Genomic DNA, 23,725 nt, shown 5'->3' with positions numbered 1-23,725 from the left:
ACCTATATGCCAAACAAGGACCAGCAATGTACTCGTACGTTGCTGGACTTTGAGTGGTTGTACCAGGATGATGCCTGCAGATTTAGGCATCATCTTGGTATCGTTTTTTACAGCCAGCGGTCGACTTACATGTAAAAGCAATCCTAGCAGGTAATTGGCCGCTAGACTGCTTTTACATGCAGTGGGAGGGGTCTCCCCCCCCCTCCACCGCCGCCTTCCGCAGCCTTCCGTGGTTTTTCTCGGGCTCTCCTGTCCCACCGGTTAACCCGAGAGTGCAGCCGGTGGTTCAGTTATCTAACCATAGAGCTAATTGAAGATTAGAATGGCTCCAATCATCTCTATGGCCTAAGATGCCGGAGGCTACGAGCATTTCATGACTTCTTTTTCGCCAGAAATAAACAGGGCCATTGGGAAATTGGGAAAGTATTTTATCACACCAATTTTGGCGTGGTCAGATACATTAAGGTCAGAGGAGAGATCTAGAGTATAAAAGACCCCAATTTTTTTAAAAAAGAGTACCTGTCACTACCGATTGCTATCATAGGGGATATCTAAATTCACTGTGATAACAATAAAAATGATTTAAAAAAAAAAAATTAAAGGAAAGGTGTCAAAATAACATAAAAAAGCAAAAAAAAAAAAAAAAAAAAATTGAGCCCCCCCCTTTCCCCCCGCGCTTGCGCGCAATGGCACACGCAAGCGTTGGTCTAGTGTCATATGTAAACCGCAATTTCAGCATGCATGTGAGGTATCGCCGCGATCGCCAGATCGAGTGCAGTAATTTTTGCAGTAGACCTCCTCTGTAATGTAAGTCTAAAGTGGTAACCTGTAGAGACTTTTAAAGTTTTTAAAAATGTACGTACGTTGTTGCCGCTGCGCAGGCGTGCGCAATTTTTAAAGCATGTCATGTCAGGTGTCTATGAACTCGGCATAAGATCATCTTTTAAATTTTACCAAAAAAATTGGAATTATATAGTGTATTTGTGCAATAAATTTAAAAAAAATGTATTTTTTTCGCAAAAATTGCGTTTGGAAAATCTGTGCGCAAATACCGTGTGACAAAAAAATTTGCAACATCCCCCATTTTATTCTATAGGGCCTCTGCTTTAAAGAAATATATAATGTTTGGGGGTTCAAAGTAATTTTCTAGTAAAAAAAAAATATTTTTTCATGTAAACAAAAAGGCACAGAAAAGGCTTGGTTTTCAAGTGGTTAGAAGAGTGGGTGATGTGTGGATAAGATTGAGCATAAAATGCCGGGACAGTTCAAACACCCCCCAAATGACCCCTTTTTGAAAAGTAGACACCCAAAGCTATTTGCTGAAAGGCATGGTGAGTCCATGGAATATTTTATATTTTGCTACAAGTGTCGGGAAAATTATTATTTCTTTTTTTTTTGTTGTTTTTTTACAGAAAGTTGTCACTAAATGATATATTGCTCACACATGCCATGTGTATATGTGAAATGACACCCCAAAATACATTCTGCTGCTTCTCCTGAGTACAGGGATACCCCATGTGTGAGACTTTTTGGCAGCGTAGCTGTGTACGCGCCCCCGAAAACCAATCCACATCTTCAGGTTTTCTAATGGCGTAAATTGCTGATTTTACCCCTGACTACCCGTCACAGTTTCAGAGGCCCTGAAATTTCAAGATAGCACAAAACCCCCCCAAATGACCCCATTTTGCAAAGTAGACACTCCAAGCTATTGGCTGAGAAGCATGGTGAGTCCATAGAATAGTTTATATTTTGCCACAAGTTTCGGGAAAATCATTTTTTTTTTTTTTTTTTAACACAAAGTTGTCAGTAAATGATATAATGCTCACGCATGCCATGGGTATATGTGAAATGACACCCCAAAATACATTCTGCTGCTTCTCCTGAGTACAGGGATACCCCATGTGTGAGACTTTTTGCCAGTCTAGCCGCGTACAGGACCCGGAAAACCAATCTGCACCTTCTGGCTTTCTAAGGGCGTAAATTGTTGATCTCACTCCTTACTACCTATCACACTTTTGAAGTCCATAAAAGGCCAAGATGGCACAAAACCCCCCCAAATGACCCAATTTTGCAAAGTAGACACTCCAATCTATTTGCTGAGAGGCATGGTGAGTATTTTGCAGCTCTCATTTTTTTTGGAAAATGAAGAAAAAACAGGAAAATGCATTTTTTTTCCTCTTTTTTCAAATTCCAAAACTTTGTGACAAAAAGTGAGATCTGCAAAACACTCAACATGCCTCTCTGCAAATAGCTCAGGGTGTCTACTTTCCAAAATGGGGTCATTTGGGGGGGTTTTGTGCTATCTTGGAATTTTAGGGCCTCCGAAACTGTGATAGGTAGTCAGGAGTGAAATCAACAATTTACGTCCTTGGAAAGCCTGAAAGTGGAGGTTGGTTTTCGGGGTCCTGTACTCGGCTAGACTGCAAAAAAGTCTCACACATGGGGTATCCCTGTACTCAGGAGAAGCAGCAGAATGTATTTTGGGGTGTCATTTCACATATACCCATGGCATGTGTGAGCAATATATCATTTACTGACAGCTTTGTGTAAAAAAAAAAAAAAATATATATATATATATATATATTTCCCGGAACTTGTGGCAAAATATAAAATATTCCATGGACTCACCATGCCTCTCAGCAAACAGCTTGGGGTGTCTACTTTCCAAAATGGGGTCATTTGGGGGGGGTTTTGTGCTATCTTGGAATTTTAGGGCCTCCGAAACTGTGATAGGTAGTCAGGAGTGAAATCAACAATTTACGCCTTTGGAAAGCCTGAAAGTGGAGGTTGGTTTTCGGGGTCCTGTACTCGGCTAGACTGCAAAAAAGTCTCACACATGGGGTATCCCTGTACTCAGGAGAAGCAGAAGAATGTATTTTGGGGTGTCATTTCACATATACCCATGGCATGTGTGAGCAATATATCATTTACTGACAGCTTTGTGTAAAAAAAAAAATATATATATATATATATATATATATATATATATATTTCCCGGAACTTGTGGCAAAATATAAAATATTCCATGGACTCACCATGCCTCTCAGCAAATAGCTTGGGGTGTGTACTTTCCAAAATGGGGTCATTTGGGGGGGTTTTGTGCTATCTTGGAATTTTAGGGCCTCCGAAACTGCGACAGGTAGTGCAGAGGTGACATGAACAATTTACGCCATTAAAAAACCTGAGAGTGTTGATTGGTTTTCGCGGTCCTGTACACAGCTAGGCTCCCAAAAAGTCTCACACATGGGGCATCCCCATACTCAGGAGAAGCGGCAGAATGTATTTTGGGGTGTCATTCCACATATACCCATGTCATGTGTGAGAAATTTATCTTTTAGTGACAACGTTGTGTAAAAAAAAAAAATTAAAAAAAAAAATTGTAATTTTCCCGAAACTTGTGGCAAAATATAAAATATTCCATGGACTCACCATGCCTCTCAGCAAACAGCTTGGGGTGTCTACTTTCCAAAATGGGGTCATTTGGGGGGGTTTTGTGGTATCTTGACATTTCAGGGCCTCCTAAACCGTTATAGGTAGTGAGAAAATGCAATGAAAAATGTACGCCCTTTGAAATTCTGATGGTGGTGATTTGTTTTCCGGCTCCCGTACACAGCTACGCTCCCAAAAAGTCTCACATATGTGGTATCCCTGTACTCAGGAGAAGCAGCAGAATATATTTTGGGGTGTAATTACACATATACCCATGGCATGTGTGAGCAATATATCATTTCAATGACAACTTTGTGTAAAAAAAAAAAAAAAAAAATTTTTTTAGTCATTTTTCAAACACCTGTGACAAAAAAATAAAATATTCAATGAGCTCAACATGCCTCTCAGAACATTCCTTAGGATGTCTACTTTCCAAAAAGTGGTAGTTTGGGGGGGTTTTGTACTGCCCCGCCATTTTAGCACTTCATGAAATGAGATAGGCAGTCAGAAATTAAAGCTTCGTAAATTTCAGTATTTACACCATAGTTTGTAGACGCTATAACTTTTGCGCAAACCAATAAAAATACGCTCATTGATTTTTTTTTTTGTCAAAGACATGTAGCTAAATATATTTTGGCCAAAAAAAATGACATAAATTGAGTATATTGGATATTTTTTAAAAGACAAAGTTGAAAATGTCATTTTTTTGCAAAATTTTCGCTCTTTTTTTATTAATATCGCAAAAAATAAAAAGCGCAGAGGTGATCAAATGCCACCAAAAGAAAGCTCTGTTTGTGGGAAAAAAAGGACGTAAATTTCGTTTAGGTACAGCATTGCATGACCGAGCAATTTTCAGTTAAAGTCACAAAGTGCCAAGTTGAAAAAAGGGGTCTGGTCCTTTAGCAGCCAAATCCTCCGGGGCTTAAGTGGTTAACTGAAATTGCGCGGTCGTGCGACGCTGTAACCAAACGGACTGGACGTCCTTTTTTTCCCACAAATAGAGCTTTCTTTTAGTGGTATTTGATGCGATTTTTATTTTTTGCGCTATAAACAAAAAGAGAGCGACAATTTTGAAAAAAACAAAAAAACAAAATTTTTCACATTCTGCTATGACATTCTCAAAAATCTAATTTTAGGCCAATTTGTTTTCTGCTACATTTTTTTTTTTTTTTTTACCAAAAATATCGCAATAAGCGTATTTTGATTGGTTTGCGCAAAAGTTATCGTGTCTACTAACCACAGGAAAGATTTATGTAATTTTTAATGTTTTTTTTTTTTTTTTTTTACTACTAATGTGGGCGATCTGCGATTTTTTTGTGGGACTGCGACATTGCGCCGGACAGATCGGACCCCTAACTGACATTTTTGACACTTTCGGGGGTACCAGTGACATTACTACAGTAATCAGTGCTAAAAATATGCATTGTTACTGTAATAATGACACTGTCAGGGAAGGGGTTAACAGTATAGGTGATCAAGGGGTTAAATGTGACCCTAGGGAAGTGATTCTAACTGTACGGTTGGGCTTCTGAAATAACCATAGAGAAATGCGATTCTATATAGCAGGATCACATGAGCTCTGTGATCATCCCATTGAGAAGGATGGTCGGCTGTGTTTACAAGAGCCGACCATCCTTCTCCCTCAGCGGGGAGCGATTGCGGGTGTCAGGCAGCAATTGGAGCCGCCTGACACCCGCATCGGCTTCCCCGTTAGTGATTGGGGGGCGGGAGCGCGCCACTGGTGGTGCGCGCTCACCCCCTTGCTGCCTTCAGACGAGTGGCGTATACCTACGTCGTTTTGCCTGTAGGAGCCAGCCTGCTGCAGTAAATATACAGGAGGCGGTCAGCAACTGGTTAATTACATCTGTTCCACAAGTTAAAAAAAAAATAGCGGTTCCTCCAGCCAGGACAAGATCAAGGTGAGACCTGATAACTTGGGTTTAGATAGGTTTTTAAATAGAATATCTCCTGTAGCCAAAGCAATCTATATATTTCATTCTATATATTTCATAATAACAACTTATTTCAGAAGAAGAAATACATACACATATACAAACATTACCAAAAGGATTGGGACACCTGCCATTACACGCAAAAGAACTGTATAGGCATCCCAGTCATAGTCCGTAGGGTTCAATATGGAGTTGGACCTCCCTTTGCAGCTATAACAGCTTCAACTCTTCTGGGAAGGCTGTCCACAAGGTTTAGGAGTGTGTCTATGGGAATGTTTGACCATTCTTCCAGAAGCGCATTTGTGAGGTCAGGTTCTAATGTTAATGAGAAGGCCTGGCTTGCAGTCTGTGGTCTAATTTTTCCCAAAGGTGTTCTATCGGGTTGGGGTCAGACCATTCAAGTTTCTCCATTTCAAACCTGCTCCTCCATGTCTTTATGGACCTTGCCTTCTTATCCACATCAGTGCCTGACCTCACAAATGCACTTCTGGAAGAATGGTCCAACATTCCCATAGACACACTTAATGTATGGCCTGCCTTAGGCTTTAACTGAAGTCATGTGCAGATCAAAGTTCACTCCTTTTGAGATACAAATGAAACAATGTAAATGTGATTCAACAATAAGGTTGTCACGCTGTATTTTTTTAAATAAAGTTTACAAACCCTATATAGGGCTTCCTGTGATTGGCTGAGGAGATCATGACATCATCCACCCATCTCTCCACCTCAGCCAATCACAGGAAGCCTTGTATTTATTCATAAAATACAAAGCATCCTGTGAATGGCTGAGCAGCACTCAGCCTGAATCTATTTTGTTCCGGGAACAGCACAGGAAGTCCCTGCCCCACAAACAGAACACAGCACTGTATACTATATGTAGCTGAAGCTACATACAGTTTGAAAAGCTCCCCCAGCAGGTGCATTGTTCAGTAAAAAAAACTGTTTGATGGAGCCATTTGTTGGCCCAAAAACTATTTAAAGCTTGAATAGGACTTCTAAAATTAGATCAAAGTGGTTCTAAAAGCTTTTTACCTTAATGCATCCTCTACATTAAGGAAAAAAACCTTTTAGGTGCAGCTGCCCGTCCTAAATACTTACCTGAGCCAATCTAGGTCCAGTGCAGTGCACAATATATTTAGAATTCAGTGAGAGCCATTGGCTCCTGCTGGCTGTCAATCAACTCCAGCGATTAAAGCCGAGTTCCGGCCACATCTTAAACTTCACATCATGCATACCTATATCACTTTCAAAATTCGATTTTGGCTATTTTTTATTTTTTTTTTACGTTCCCTTACCTTATTTTTAATGGAAAATAACTTCACTTCCTCCCACTTCCTCCTTATGTGGCCACGGGCGTGATTTCCTGCTTTGCATTGACTCCTGGGAGATAAGTGTCATGAATCCCAAGAGTCAATGCGCCTGCACCGGTGTCCCTCGTCACTCCTGGTTCAGGCACGTCATTCTCTGCCGATGGATCGAGAACAGCTTCTGGGCATGTGCAATGACGCGGAACCAGCTGTGGGATGACGCGCCTTCCCCGGAAGTGACAAGGGTATCATTCTGGGACTCGCGAAATCCTGGAAGAGGGCCACTGCGGCTTCAGCTGCCCACACCGCAGATGGCCACGCTGTGCAAGAACTTCACAAAGTAAGTAATTCATGCTGCACAAACAAAAAATAGGGGACAGTTTACAGGATATCCTAATGTAATGCACTAGCCCTGACTATTGTAGGGGTATTTTCAGCTAAAAAAAAAACAATTTGGCCGGAACTCCGCTTTAAGGAGTTGGGGATAGGGCTGAACGATCAAGCCCACACAGGTAGCAAGCGGTACACTGGCAGGGGTTTGGAGGTTTTGCAGGGGAGCCAGGAGCACCAGCGGGGGACCTGTGAAGAGGAGGATTGGGGCAGCTCTGTGCAAAACCATTGCACAGAGCAGCAAGAATAATGCATTTGTTATTTTTTAAAGAGAAATCTGAACCTTTAACATCACTTTAACACTTTAACTATATGAGATTTTAGTCGTTGTATTTTTTAAATGTCCTACCTTTGTCAACTGATATTTACCTTTATTTTTACTTGATAAATGAATCTACTCAAAGTAAAATGTCATTTGGAGGTAGTGTATGGTGGGCAGGGACAACCACTAGCCTCTTATAGCTCTTGGAGATGTCAACAATAAGATCCCCTTTTATAGTTATGCCTACTTTGAAGTTGTCCTTGTTCCTGCCCAGCCTTGGAAGTTCACACACCCGCAGCAGTAGACTTCTCAGTATATAAATTTAAAAAACATTCATGCAATAGAGCGAGATCTCATCATAGTACCTGCAGCCAATCAAAAACGAAATCACACATTTTTCGAACTAGATTCTTTTAGACCAGGGGTGTCCAAACTATGGCCCTCCAGCAGTTCAGGAACTACAATTCCCATCATGCCTAGTTATGCCTGAATATCAGAGAATTACAATGCCTCATGGGATGCCTAGTTCCACAACAGCTGGAGGGCCTTAGTTTGGACACTCCTGTTTTAGCAGTACTTATATTTCAATCCTATATGAATGTTGTGTGAACATATTTATAAAACAGATACTCTTTATAGGTTTGGTTACATTTCTCTGTAAACCTGGAAAAAATTATTCATGTACCTGAAGGAGGCACTGCGTCGTTGTACGTAGAGATGTTACCACATACAGCAATTCTCCCAAAATCTTTCATTTGTTGCAAGGCAGCATCTGCAAATTTTCCTCCAACCTAAAGCAGAGAAATGATCAGTTACATTCCAATACTGCAGAAAATGAATACAGGAAAGGATATTCTACAGGAACAAAGGAACAAAAAACTGGGAGCCACAAGGCCTCGGATACCACATTTCAGTCTCAGTATTTGTGGATGATACTAAACTAAGCATGCCAATATCTTCTATGCAGGATGTGGAAACCTTACAAGCGGACCTGAACAAAATAATGGGGTGGGCAACTACATGGCAGATGAGGTTTAATGTTGAAAAATGTAAAGTAATGCACTTGGGTGCCAGAAACAACAAAGCAAGCTACTCACTAGGGGGGGGGGGGGACCTCTGGGTGAATCTAACATGGAAAAGGACCTGGGGGTACTGGTAGACAACAGGCTTGGCAGTGGCATGCAATGCCAAGCCGCTTCAAGCAAAGCCAACAGAATACTGGGATGTATAAAAAAGGGGATTCAGTCCAGAAATAAAGAGATTATTCTTGAGGGGGGATATGATATCAATGTACAAATACTGTACTGGCGACCCTAGCATAAGGAACAAACTATTCAGAGAAAGGGAATACAATAAGACACGTGGCCACTCACTAAAACTAGAGGAAAGGCGGTTTAACCTTAAAATACGTAGGGGGTTCTTCACTGTCAGAGCAGTGAGGATGTGGAATTCTCTTTCGCAAACAGTCGTATCAGCAGGGAGCATCGATAGTTTCAAAAAACTATTAGATGGGCACCTTAGAGACCACAACATACAGGGGTATACAATGTACGGTTAACAGCAAACACACACACATCATAGGTTGAACTGGATGGACTGATGTCTTTTTTCAACCTCACAAACTATGTAACATTTCTACCATGGGTTTGAAAATATAAAGATAAAATAGGTTTATGCTTCAGGCAACATGTCCAAGTGTCCTTTAGTTTTACAGAGTCTGCCTTTAGACCGACTTCCATAAATACAACTGAGATCTGAGATCTGCTGCTTCCATATTTGGTCCTGCTCCTGGAATCTCCACGTTCCCAAGAAATGTAGAACGAACACAGTGATAAAACTCATTCACATTTGCAAACACCGGAGATAAAAGGGTACATTGTTGCTTGCATCATGACTGTGCAAATTTGTACATGTTAAGACATGTAAAGTTCTCCAAGAGGAGAATTACGTAATGCAAACATTTAGTAACCCAAAGCAGGTCTTAAAGGTTGTTTGCTGCACATTTTTTTAAATTTAAAAAGCAAAAAAAAAAAAAGTATTTTTTCCAATTATTTATTACGAAACATAAAAAGCTGAAGCTAACTTACATTCTCAAAGTAACAGTCATAGCCCTCTGGAGATGCTGCCTTCAGTGCTTCCGCCAAAGAGTCCACTGCCTTATAGTTGAAAGCTTCATCAAAACCGATTTCCTTTAAATACGTAACTTTTTCATCTGAGCCTGCAGATCCGACCACTTTACAGCCCTGATGAGACAAAAAAAATAAATAAATAAATCATGTTTTACCTTTTTTTATTCATTTCATGTCATGGTTCTCTGCACTGTGCGTTTTTGATTTGGGACTGACTGCAATTGTACATAGATACTTTTAAGGCCCTTTTCACACTGGTTGAGTCTGCCACAGGATCCACCCGCTCAGCAGGGGGATCTCTCAGCTGATCCCTGCTAAGGTGGCGGGTGACAGGTCCTTGTCCACTCCACTGATGCAGAGTGGACACGGACACAACCCGCTGTTTTCTATGGGGCTGTCAGATGGAAACAAACTGCCTGTCAGATCCACCAGATGGATGGGGAATGTTAGTTGGGCATAATAAATGCCTAACGCCATGGGAATGTGGCTGCTGTCACTAGTATTTAGATTAGGGCAGTTCCGAGCGTTTTAGTATAATGGCCGCTTGTTGCCTTAAGCAGCGGCATTTTGAATAAGGTTTTCAGGTGGGAGGCGCTCGGATTGGCTAACTTCCATTCAAGCTAGGCGGGAAAGTCACGCAGCAGCCGGGCGGGAAACACGTGAGCCACGTGCGGCTACGTCATGGGCATAGGCCTATATAAAGAGCTGCGCGGCTTCAGTCTCCTCAGTGTCTCTGAGCGGCTTGGCGAGCTCCCCACCCCCCCCATCCATGTCGTGGCACCGTTATGTGGTCCGTCACCCTTGTATCAAGGGGGGACTTATTTGAAAGAAATATATATTTTGACTGGTCATCACTCGAGTTCTATGACTGAGTGATTTGTGTTTGCTGGAATTTAATTTATTATTATTTATGGATTATTTATTATATTGATATTTATTCCTATTTATTCTTATTTATCTGATGATTAATAAAGTTTGTTTACAATATTTAAAAAAACCAATAAAGGTGCCACGGCCAATTTTTATCCATCTATGAGTGGTGTATTTATTATTGAGTTGTCTTGTTTAAATTATTTGAAGACGGTATTTTTAAATATTTAAATTTGTTTAAATGATAAACATTGCAGTCTACAGTCCCATGGATCCCTAGCCGTCTGTTTTTAGCGGACAGGATAGGATCGGATGCCGGCAGGTGTCATTGGACACATGTCCTCTGACATCCACTGCTTCAAAGAGAGCAACGGATGGGTCCGATCGGGTCTGCCTGAAAAACTGACAGGCAGACCCGATCGGTTCGTCAGTGTGAAAGGGACCTTACTTTCATAGCTGTGACACTTTAAGGCTCTTTCACATCAGTAGTGTAGAATGTAGCCGCCGGTGTGCAGTGAGAATGCTGCAGTGCTAATGTGCTGGAAACACAACAACCTTTTTTTCCTTGAACTTTACTGAAATGTCATCGTGACATTTCTTGCAGTGCTATTGGCTTCAGAGCGGTGCAATGTAGTGGAGCATATATTGTAGCATGCTGTGCTGTACTTTTTTCAGTGCACACCACCCGCATCACAGTGTTGTGAACTGAGCCGACTGTATACAAGGAAAAGCTGCCTTGTCTTGTGTTGGGACTGCGCAGGCCAAGCACAGTCCTAATGCGCCTGGTGTGACTAGACCCTAAACATGTCATTTTTGTAACATTTAGTTTCAGGGGAAACAGCCTACCTGACCAGTGTCATTTTCATCCTGGGATGTGTCATATGCACAGTGTAGCACCCTCCTAGGTAGGTGCTAGGCAAAGCATAGTTGTGAACTGAGCTGACTGTATACAAGGCAAAGTTGCCTTGTCTTGTGTTGGGACTGCGCAGGCCAAGCACAGAAGCAGGGGGTTATTTTGTTTTTAGACTGTGCAGTGCTTCAAAGGCTGTGGCTTTATCTCCCCTGGCTTTTAGAACTCACTGGATAGTTCAGAACTTAGAGGGTGGAGGAACAGAGGCTGCAGCCCAAATATTTTTTATGGAGTTCCCATCAATCCCTGGGGAGGCAAGGCCCAGAAGGTGGGCGAACAACCCATAAATACTCATGAGCTTGGCAGTCTGGGAGTAGAGTCCATGGTCTAGTCGTCTGGAAGGACCAATATCTTCTTTTGCTGAATGACCCTAAAAATTAGATTCCAGCCCCTGTGTATCCCTGAGCCCTCGGCAGCCTTGCCCACACACAATAAAGAATTAGTCCGAAGTTGCATACTATTGAATTCCTTGACAAGTGGTTACAGTACAGGCAGAACCACACTGAAAATCTATCAATATTGTATTGTAGGATTCTAAATAAACTGGGTTGCCCTTCTGAGTTTAGAATTTGGGCAATGTACCTATAGCACATTAGCACATTTATGCCAATTCTATCTTTGTTTTGAGTTGCTTCCTAAAAGAAATCTGTAAAGTTTCCACAACTGACCTTCTGAAAACACCAATTGCCTGGCTTCCATAGTATTCCTGTGGCCTCTGAACCACAGATCTGCAATAAGTTTGCCAATTACAAGTTCTGATTTCCTTTGCAGAATACTTCTTTGGGGCTAGTGCCTCAAAGAATGGAAGCCATGTGACCTGCAAGAGAGCCAGGCAAGTAGCATGTTCAAAGGAAAGTGAGCAATGACAGAACACATGTTTCTTTAGGCAAGCTTCATCTAAAGTCATACGAGCTTTCTGTTTGGAGGAGGGGGGGATTAAAAGGGAATCAGAACTTTAAAAGGTAACTTACTTTGATCTTTGCAATCTGTCCCACTATAGAACCCACAGCACCAGCAGCACTGTTAACAAGAACCACGTCTCCTTCCTTGGGACTGCAGATATCCAACAAGCCAAAGTATGCTGTCAGACTGTTTAAATGAAAGCACATTAAAATCACAGTTGTGGTGGCTTTTGTTAAATCACACAGTGCTGTAATTTACTATTAACCATAGGAGTCAATAAGAATTCAACTACAACTATTTTATTACACTGACACCAATATATCAGACAAATGTGCATTGGTTGTTAAAGACAGAAGGTTTTTTATCTTAATGCTTTCAATGCCCCCCAGCACCCCCTAATACTTACCTGAGCTCCATCTCTATCCGGAGATGTCCCTGAGTCCCTCAGACATCCGGGACACTCCCTCCTGATTGGCTGAGTCCCAGCAGAGGTGCCATTGGCCCCTGCTGCTGTCAATCAACTTCAGTTAGCCAATCAGGAGAGAGAGTGGGCAGGGCCGAACTGAATGTCTGAATGGACACGGAGCTGCAGCTCGGTTTGGGTGATCCCCATAGCAAGCTCGACAAGAGGGAGGGGCCAGGAGCAGCGAAGAGGGACCCAAGAAGAGGAGGATGCAGGCGGCCCTGTACAAAACCAACTGCACAGAGGAGGCAAGTATAGCATTTTTTTTTCTTTTTTAACAAAACACACCCCACAAAACTTTACAAATCACTTCAAGTCTGCATGTTTCTGAGATGAGCAAATTAATAAAGAGATTCCACAGTTTCTGTTAAAAAGGAACTGTATACAGAGGTGATCTCAGCTTTTACACACATAATATGATGCAGCTGTGCATGGTAGCCAATCAGCTACTAACTTCAGCTTGTTCAATTAAGTTTTGACAATAAAACCTGGAAACTGATTGGCTTCTATGCAGAACTGCACCAGAATATGCACACTCCAGCTTTGTTCAATCTTCCCCACAGTGTCTCTGTTGCACTGTTTAGCCATTCACAGGAAGCTTTGTAATATATGAATGAATACAAAGCTTCTTCTGAATGGCTGAGGTGGAGATCATGAGGTCATCTGCCCACCACTCCACCTCAGCCAATCAGAGGGAGCCCTGTATAGTGCATAGAATGCAAAAGTTCCTGTGAACGACTGAGCAGAGCTCAGTCCAACTCTATTGTGTTATGGAACAAGACGGGAAGTATCCGTCCTGCTGTAGCTGGGGCTACACACAGTTTATACAGCACACACAGCTGCATCTGTTTAATTGGAACTTCACTCTCTCAATCAACATGGACTATTTTAAATCCTTATGCTTCAGTAGCTAGCGTCAGTAAATACATAGGAAAGTATATCATATTTACTTGTTTCTACACCTACCCTTCCCTGAAGAAGCTGAGTAGGCGAAATGCATTGGACACCCTTACCTTGCGCCACTATAGGGCATTTCTTTATGTACCTTTGTGGGGCTGGGTGTGGGTAGGGTGTTAACAAGAGGTCCACACATGTCTTTTGTCTCTGTGTGTATTTATGTATATTGTTTACTGTACTACTGTTGTATAGTATTTTATTAGGATTATTCTGAATAAAATATATTTTACATACATTTTTGATTGGTATATGTCTCTCATAGCGGTTGGTCCAGCACCGATAACATATAGCCCTCTGTTTTTTACAGTTCACAAATTTTTGGCTATGCATTTTAGGGTGATGGTGCAGGAATAGATTGATTGGATGTTTATCTTTTGTATTAGATAGCTATTTACTCGGCTTAGCATCTTTAACATTATACAAAAAATTTGGGCTAACTTTAGTGTTTTTTTTTTTGTTTATTCATAAAACTTGAAAAAAAAAAAACGCGTTTGAAAAATTTGTGTGCAAATACTGTGTGACATAAAAAGTTGCAATGACCGCCGTTTTCTTCCCTAGGGTTTCTGTTAAAAAAAATAAATATATATATATATATATATAATGTTTGGGGGTTCTGAGTAGTTTTCGAGCAAAAAAAATTATGATTTTTACATGTTAGAGCAGAGTGCCAGAAATGGCCCGGTATGGAAGTGGTTAATTACATGGTGGGATTCTGCTTACTGTGTTACAATTCTAAACAACGGTTGAGCTTTACCACCCGTCTCACAATGCAAGTCTATGAGCAAACCAACTAATTGAAAACAATGCACTCCCTGTGTGGTTGAAGTCTTATTTCAACAGATATGCAAGGAGGCTGGATGAGGCTTAAATGCAGGACTCCTAAAGGTTAATCTACAAATTTAATTTTAACTAATTATTAGATTAATCAGAATATGAAAAACAACATTTTTGTGAATAGCACAAAATGATATAAAATTAAACAAACAGTACTGCAATAATAACTTAGAATGTGTGCTCATTTAAAATAAACTATATTAAAACTATAATTAAAGAAAAATAATCCCCATGATACTAATTTATTAGATCCAGTGCCATCCAGAGACCCGAAAAGACAGTACTATACGGATGCAAGTTTATTTATCATAGCAGAACAATGCAAAGCGCACAAAAATTATAATGATGCCATCTGCTGCCATAAAACAGGAACTACAGGCACAGACCATTTTGAATTTTCTAAAAACGTCTAGGTGTATTAAAAAGGAGAAGATCGCTGCTTTATACTGCACATTTCGTAAATTCTCTTTACACCACATGCTAGAGCCAGCGTAGTACTCTGCTGCTCTCATACACAGAATCTCTGGTGTCATTTATGCGCCCCCAATTCCTTGGCCATTTGGAGAATGCCTAGTCTTGTTGACATTTTGTATTCTGTGAACCATTATGCAAATAATCAAAGGGAGAGGTGGGCCAAAAAAGACCCCAAGGCCGGCTATACACGGTTCCTGCTAAACTGGAACAAATAAATGGAATGAGACAGCAACTCCATAGTCCATATAACGATTTTAATAGCTGGTTACCGAGTGGCAAACAGAACAGCTGAACCTGCCTGAGATTCAAACTGTTAATGAGCAGGCTGAATGTACCAAGTTCATCGATCAATCAACTTGGGTTACGACCAGCCTGCTGGATTCTCTTACGATTGTCGCGAACGGCTACTAAAGCCACTAGCAATAATCACTGTCTGCTCCCGGCAGGGGCGGCTTCTGCTGCTCGCCCCCCTCCCCTGCCGGGAGCAGACCATTGCTTGGTAGAAGGGATTCCCCTGGCAGCACGGTCTGTGTCGAAGGGGGAATCGTGCAAATATTGTTGGGAATGTGTGTCTTCATTTTTTCTTTTTTGTCTATTTAATTTTAGCCAACACATTAGCCAATTTTGCTTTTACTCATGGTCATGTATTAATAAAAGATTCAGAAGGAATTTTGGAGTGGTCAGATCGCTCATTCGTTTGGTATGCTGTTAATTGGTGAACAAGAGGACATCTGAGCACCCGAGTGGTTTCTATCACCTATCCATATACTTCACAGCTCCACTATTCAGAGTGATGAATTTGTATCTTCAGCAAAAGATAGTCCTTGTCCAATGTGTCACCAGTAGGCAGCTGGACAAACGAGCCTGACCCCGGCTGCTTTAAAGGCAAACAAATAAACGTGGCATGGTTTTTCTACAGTATATATCATAAATGACCATCAAAATGGCCACCCAATGCGCATTGCTTAAGGACGTCATGACGTACGGTGTGAGGACGTCATGCACAGGGGACATCTTAAAGCGGAGTTCCGGGCACAGAAGTCATTTTTTAACAAACATACCCCCGGGACAGTCAGGGCTAGTACATTCCACAATGGCTAGCCTCTGATCTGTCCCGGTTCGCACTTACCTTTTAGAAGAAATACTTACTTATAAAATTTCTTCCACAGCGTTTCCATCTCTCTTGTGGGCAGCTGAAGCCGGCGCGGTCCTCTTCTGCGTCTTCTTCCGCGTCTTCTTCTCCCAGAATGCGCCTGCACCGGCCCCGCTCGTCACTTCCGGAAGTGACGAGCGGGGCCGGTGCCGTCACATTGATTCCTGGGAGCGATGACGTTCAGCTCCCAGGAATCATCGCAAGACAGGAAGTGACAGCGGCGCTGAGGGAGGAAGTACCCTGAGGTGAGTATTTACGATCTTCAATTACAAGGTGAGTTTAAAAAAAAAAAAAAAAACCTAACTATCCAATTCCTTTTCAGGTGATGCAGAACTAGCGGATGGGCACAAAAAAAAAAAACATTGATTTTGTGCCCGAAACTTCCGCTTTAATTTCGGCATTGTCGGTATAAAGGACACAGGGGATAATGGGAAGGAAATAATCCAATGAGCGAGAAGAAATTTCCTTACTTCCCCACTAGATGTCCCCCATCTCTGGACAGCCAATAAAATTTTTTTTTAAACAATCCTTCCCATGGAACTCATGCCTCCCACATCTATTTTTTTTTTTAATAAGTCTTTATTGGGTTTAAACAACACACAAATACACAAATATATAAGTATATAAAATGTAAATATACATATACACACAAGGAAGGGAAAAGAAAAAAAAAAAAAAAGGGGATGAAAAAGGTAATATCCAGTGCTTATCTTATACCTATTTATTCCTTTCATACATGTCCTAGGCAGTTAATTATAGTATGCAATTGGCGACGGGGAAATAATATCATACGTATTTACAATCTATATTTCTCATTAATATCCAAAATAAATTTCCCTGAATTAGGAGGTAGGCCTTTTATAGGGAGGTAGGCCTCCCACATCTATTATAGATACACGTGTATAATTATATATATATATATATAAATATAAATAAAACCAGAGGCGTAACTAGAACCTTTAGGGCCCCGGTGCAAGGAACCATGAAGTGCCCTGCGGACTCCTGGACGGGGCCCTTCCTTTCAAGCCTGGGGCCCTTCCCTTCAAGCCTGGGGTCCTTTACTCTCATTGCAGAACCCTTTAATAAGGTCTGCAGTGGGCTCCCTTCCTGCCATCTTGGGGCCTACTCACGATGCTGGAATGCCAGAGCCCAGTCGCAAGTGTGACCTTTTGCAATCCTGGAAGTTCACCCACTGGTGTCAGTTTTTATTTTTTGGTATTTTTTTTTAATCTTTTTATTGGTTTTAAACACAACAACAAAAAAACAAAACATGTGCACGTGGTTCACATTGCAGCAGTCGCACAGTACAGAAATGATAATACGTCACCCACGCAGGGGTCGGAACAGAACATTTAATGAGGCAATCGGAAAAACAGAAGCATGAGAATAAGGGCAAACGACCCAGGGGAGTGACGGGCACTGCCCAAGGAGCCCCAGAGGCCTAGCAATACAATAACGCACACAGATTTAGGTCCCACTCAAGGAGTCAGGGCAGGGAGATGGGCTTTGCACTAGTCACTCATAGCGGTGGAGGGAGCAGATAGCCACTTGGCCCAAACCCTATCATGTTTTTTGGGCAACCTCTATGAGCGTAAGTGTCCTGGTAAAGTGGTATCACAGAGTTCACCAACCTCTTCTATTATATCACTGTCGGGGAGCCCCCTGCTTCCAATGAAGCACAATGTTTTTCCTGGCATAAAAAAGCAACAGGCCCAAAAGGGTCCGTTCAGCCACTCTCGGCACCAGGTCATCCAGCAGACCCAAAAGGCAGAGTCTGGGGGACGGATCAATCGTGACCTGCGAGATGGCTTCAATTACCAGGAGCACTGACGACCAGTATGTGGAGAGATCCGGGCAGGACCAAAAAACGTGGATAAAATCACCCTGTTCCCGACCACACCTCCAGCAGTCCGGGGGATGGGAGGCGTGAATCTTATGGAGACGATACGGGGTAAGGTATGCCCTGTGGGCTATCTTGTATTGGATAAGTCTGTCTCTAATGGGAAACAAGGATATTGAAGGGAAGCTCCCACATATTTACGCAGTCCTCCGAGTCCAAATCCGGAACATCCCAAGCCCACTGAGCAAGCAGGCCAGAGAGCTCCGGAGAGGAGACCCGAGCCCGCTCCCAGCAGTCGTATCTGAGAACTTGTTCCAGATCCGGCTGTACCACCTGCAATCTCCCAGAGGGGAACTGGGCCCTGAAGGCATGAGAGAATTGAAGATACCTAAACAAATGGGACGAGGGAACATTGGAATTAGTAATGAGGTGTTCGAAGGAGGGGAAGGAGAGATCTGAAGTTACATCAGAAATCTTTTTTATATTGTATTTGGTCCAGACTACAGGGTCAGGGAGGGAGAGCAAATGCGGAAGGTGGGATTATATTTTTTGGTACTTTAATTGTATTATCTTATTTTTTTACAATGTCACCGACTATGACTTTGTCCATTCAGAAAAGGAAGGAGCTGGTAAATTACATATTTACCGACCCCTTCCTGGTTCTCTATTGTGACACATCCCCTGCAGCGGCCGGCAGGAGAGGGAAGGGAGCACAGTGTGGGGGGGGGGGGTGTACAGGGGAGCCGCACAGGCCCCCTGGAGCATGGGGCCCGGTTGCAATTGCAACCCCTGCAGTTACGCTCCTGTATAGGACAATTGGGAGCCATCACCATACCGACGGTTTAGCCTTGATGTACACATACATACCACACTTTTTTCCTCCCCTCTCTCTCTTCCCCTTCCATCCCTCTGTTTTCTTTTACAAAATTACTCAAGAGAAGAATGGGGAGAAACTCAAACGATCACTGAGGCCAGGTGGCTTAGTCCCTTCCAGCTCCAAAATCCACCTAGCCTTGTCCCTTCCAGCTCCAAAATCCACCTAGCCTTATGTTGCAACAACAATCAGACTACTCCCACTACACAGCAGCTCACACACCTCAGGCCCCTGCCGTGTTGCAAACATACATGACAGGCCATTTTGAGCTTTCAAATGGTACGTTGAAATCTCAAAATGTGGTCCTATAAGAGTCTGTCAGTAAAATATGGTCTTCCAAATGTAGCACTACTCCCTTGGGAGCTGCTTAACCACTTACCGCATTCTAACATACCGGTACGTCGGCACACTTTGCGAGGTTATACCGGGATGATGCCTCTAGTTAGAGGCATCATCCCGGTACCGTGGTTTGAAGCCGACGGTCGGCTTTCCGTCGGTAACGACCGATGCGGCTCGGGAGCCGCTCGATCGTTACCCGGAGGGGCGGGAGGGGACGTCCCCCCCCCTCCCGCCGCCTTCCGTGGCTTTGCTCGGGGCTCCCGTCCCACCGGAAGCCCCGAGCACCCAGCCGGCACGTCCGCCGGCTGGATGGAGTCCCGATGAATGCCGGAAACGGCATCGATCGGGTCTCCGATGACGTAACCCGGAGGCGGCGTCCATGACGTCACTTCCGGGTTACTCTGCTGCAAAAGGCGGCAAATTTGAAAAACGGCTGTATGCAAAAATGCCGTTTTTGGCGTTTTGCATACAGGGAAGTGTAGTGGAGGGGTCTATTGTCTAGCCGCCCCCGTCACCGTTAGCTCGTGCACAAAAAGAAAACGTATACGCAAGTCGAGCTGCGAATGAAATCGCTGTTCAAACCCCACATGTGAGGTATCACCGCAATCGCTAGAGCATTGGCAATAATTAAAAAAAAAGAGCTATACTCTACCTCTAAACTGGTAACCTGTTAAATAAATTTAAAGCGTCGCAGATTGAGATCTCTATTGACCGTAGTTTGTCGCCATCCCACGGGGGGGGGGGGGGGGGGCGCAATTTTAAACCGTAACATGTTGGGTATCTATTTACTTGGCGTGACATCATCTTTCACAATATACAAAAAAATGGGCTAACTTTACTGTTTAGTATTTTTTAAATGCAGTGAAATGTGATTTTTCAATTTTTTTCCAAAAAAATGGCGTTTTAAAGACCGCTGCGCAAATACCGCGTGACAAAAAATTTTGCAATGACCGACATTTTATTCTCCAGAGTCTTTGCTAAAAAAATATATATAATGTTTGGGGGTTCTAAGTAGTTTTCTAGGAAAAAATACTGGTTTTAACTTGTAAACAAAAAGTCCGAAATAGGGCTGGGGCTTAAGTGGTTAAAGCGGATTCCTCTGGGTTGCCCATAGCAACAACTCGTGAATTCCTAAGACCTTAGATTCTTGGCTCAGCCAGTAAGCAGTCCAGGGGATTTGTTTTTTGTTGTTTTATTTTATGATGGGATAGGAGAAGGGATGAGTGGGATACAACAACTTAGTAAACTATGCACAAACGTGAGGACTTCCAGCTATGTTGAATGCGGCAGGGCCGCTGCTTCACCTTGCCACTGAAGTGAAGTATTTGAAAAGTGAATTACTTGGTAGATTACTCTTCAGGGTTCTACTTGGCATCCCCTTTACTACTAACTGTGTGAGCTGACCTTCTGTCCACTGACCTCACTGGAGTGGTCCCCCTTCCTGAGCAGACCCCTTTGCAAGCCCCCTGGTTCTCACGGACACTGCTTTTCCCCAGGTAGCTCTGCCTGCAGCTCCACTGTCAGCTTCTCCAGGACCTTTAAGGCTCAGCTCCACACCTGGCTCACTAGGCCGACTGCATGTGACCACTTTCCTCAGGATGCAGAAGGACAGCTGTCACCCTGCTCCTGGGACTCTGCTTCCAGCTAAAGACGCCCTCTCACATGTGCCCTCAATTTTTATGGTCAATCCCAGGATGCACTGCAGGGGTGCCCGCCCACTGGCACTGTCACAAAAGCCTGTGTGTCACTGGCTAAGTTTCCTCCACTGTCCAACAGGCTCCCCTATTAGATACAGTGGGGACACTCCCTCTGACCAAGTGACTCACACCTGAACACATATAACAGGCAGAACTAACAGATCAGGCTCCCCTGATAAGCAGATGGAGCAAACAAATGCTTTACCTAACACTTATCTAGGAGGGTGCTACACCAGAATAGAAGGATCCACAGGTGCATAAGACCACATGACCACCCCAGTGGTGTCACATATCACCTGCTAATTTTTGCACCTGAGGGTCCTTCCAGTGGGCAGGACCACCTTGTCTCCCTCTATCATATAGGTACAGTAATTACACATACCACACCTGTACATCCTGACAGTTCTATGTCATATTGGAGGCCTCCACTGTATCACTGTGGACCAATATGTCCACCAGTGCATTTGTGTTCCTACACAGAATTTGTGGACAGTTCAAAATAAACCTGTTGACAATTGGATCGCCTGTCAACAGGTGCCAATGGGCCATACAGGCCTCTTTGACCCTACTGGCCAAGTCCGTGTGTTGTAAATACAAGCGAACCTCCCCACTTTCTCTGGCTCTTCTCCTAGGCCTGAATAGCAGAGTATTGTGATCATTCGGTTTAGTTCATTTATAGGCTGCATTTAACCATCTGTCCATTTCAGGAGTGTGTATCATACAGTGTGCAGAAGTCAGGGATACGTACATAGTTCAGGGGTCGGGAATGTACAGAGTGCAGGGGTCGAGTGTGAGTACCATAGAGTTCAGGGGTATTGAGTGGTAATATACATAGTTAAGTGGGTAATCTACATAGTTCAGGGGGTCAGGACTGGGTAATGCAAAGAATGCAGGGGTCTGGAGTATGTAACATACAGATTTGGGAGTATTCAAAAATTAACCCCCTCTGTCATGTTTGAGGGTGGAATGCGACCCATTCCACTGAATGGGACACCTCATAGCTGTGAGCAATGAACACAGTTGCAGCAAGGTGGTGCATGTTTTTTTTTATTTAGGGATTAAATCAGAAGATGAGGAGGCAATATAACACTTCTTCACTGTCTGTCAAACACCCTTTGAAAACTGATCCACTCTTCAGAGGGCGACAAATGTACACTAATCTACCTTAATACCCCTGAGATGTGTCACTCCTAACATGTCCAGGGTATTGCTGCATCATCAAATGGAAGAAGAAAAAAGAAGATACCTTTCAATATATTTTGGTGAGTCAAAGATACCATCCACAATCTATTTGATATGTGGGAGAACAACTGGGTGTAAAAACATTTTGCAGCCTGACTTGACTACAAATGAATAATATTTTAAAGTTAAACCATATGGCCAACCTAGTGCTGATGCTCAGAGTCCCGGCCCAGTCTCCCGCAAAGCACCTGGTCCGGCTGGGTTCTTCTACCTGGGGACCGGGTGCAGTGCTTCTCCTGTGGATGGATCCTCTGAGCACTGTTAATACTTCTGATCCTATTCTTTTCTCCTGAGCACCAAGCTGGGCAAAGGGAACCAGGGGGCAGAAAGAATATTTATTTTGCTTGAAGCTGAAGTAATTAATCTGCCTCTGCATTTCCTGACAATTGCATTAAAGTCCCGATTGGGCCCATAAAAAATGCCAGGACTTAATGTAATTGTTAAGAAACCTGGTGGCAGATTACCCTGCTTGAACCTGAAAGTGATTAAATAGTCCCCTTTGCGCCCTCCTTGACCCACTAAACAAATGGGGCCCAGGAAAGTTTTTAAGAATAGGAATTACTACCTTGGTGCCCAGAATTTTGGAGTTCCTTCTCTGCCTCTGGGCCCCCCTGCTGAATTAGACGTAAGGAAAAGAAAAACCGCTCAGGTGAATGAATGTCCTAGCAATCAAACAGGGTGCTGGTTAGGTCCGCAATCCCGGCAGCTGTACACAAATAGAAATAGGTCGCCGTACTCCAGGCTTGAAGATATGAAACGATAAAATCCATTTATTGAAGATCCAAACAATCCATAGTGACAATATCAGAGACAGGGGACAAACACAGTTGACGCGTTTCACTTTCGCTTAATCATAACCATGAAATCACAGGGCCAGGCCTGACACAGGAGGACCAATGGTACCTTCTTGTTCGCAGCCTTGTTTTCATATATGTGAGCTGTACCTTTAATAGCTGCAAGTGACCGGAAGTGCAGTGCTATTTGCAGTATTCAGTGTACAAAAAAAAAAGAAAATGAATTGTACAGAGCAGCAATGTGCTTATTTAGTATGTAGATAAGACTATAGGTCATTTATTTTTCCCTTAGAAATACTAAAATTGCCTGTGCCTGGAGTTCCACTTTAAACTTTTCAAATGCAGAGCAAAAACCAAAAACCTCTTGTCACAGAACAGGATAAATACGCTATGCTTTGTACTTGTTCAATCAATCATTCTCTTATAAAAAAGAACATTGTGCAGAATAGAGGTATAACCCAACTCCGATATTTACAACTTATAGTAAAGCTTGTCCTACGAGTATGTCCAACAAGTAGAATATCTTTAGGGCTGGCTGAGTTTACACCGTTGAGCAGCAGTACTAGCAGCACAAAAGTATGAACTCAGCCTAAAGGTTTAAATTGTTGGTATATCTTTACTATTTAATGAGGCAGATAAGAAAGCTAGAAGGTAGTGCAAAGTGCAGCAACAGATTATATTTTATTTAACTGAAGTTAGGTCATTGGGTGAATTCTGACCGATGACTTCATTTTTCACATGGCTATTTACCCAAGTCCATGTACATACAGGCTTCGAAATGTTAGAAGACAAGTGTATATGACAAGCAAGACAAGTGTATATGACAAGCATTTCCAAATTATTTGCAAAGTTATCTAAACAAGTTTTAAACGTCTTACTGAAGCCCGATAGCAGCTTAGAACAGCC

At 42.7% G+C, this 23,725-nt stretch overlaps 1 protein-coding gene across 1 annotated transcript in view; it reads right to left on the bottom strand.

Annotated features, from left to right (window-relative positions):
• LOC309545023 (prostaglandin reductase 1-like) overlaps window positions 1–23,725 on the bottom strand; it is a 71,264-nt gene that overhangs the window by 29,125 nt on the left and 18,414 nt on the right. Inside the window, exons 5-7 of the mRNA XM_082244126.1 lie at window positions 12,221–12,338; window positions 9,428–9,583; window positions 8,026–8,131 (exon numbers count right to left, since the gene is read on the bottom strand). Coding sequence (XP_082100252.1) covers window positions 8,026–8,131; window positions 9,428–9,583; window positions 12,221–12,338 — 380 coding nt within the window. The remainder of the gene's footprint in view (window positions 1–8,025; window positions 8,132–9,427; window positions 9,584–12,220; window positions 12,339–23,725) is intronic.

This window comes from Pelophylax lessonae (genome assembly GCF_965119305.1).
Source record: "Pelophylax lessonae genome assembly, chromosome: 1".
Lineage (NCBI taxonomy): Eukaryota > Metazoa > Chordata > Amphibia > Anura > Ranidae > Pelophylax > Pelophylax lessonae.
Note: the sequence above shows the minus strand (reverse complement) of the source record. Positions and strands in the feature narration are given on the sequence as shown.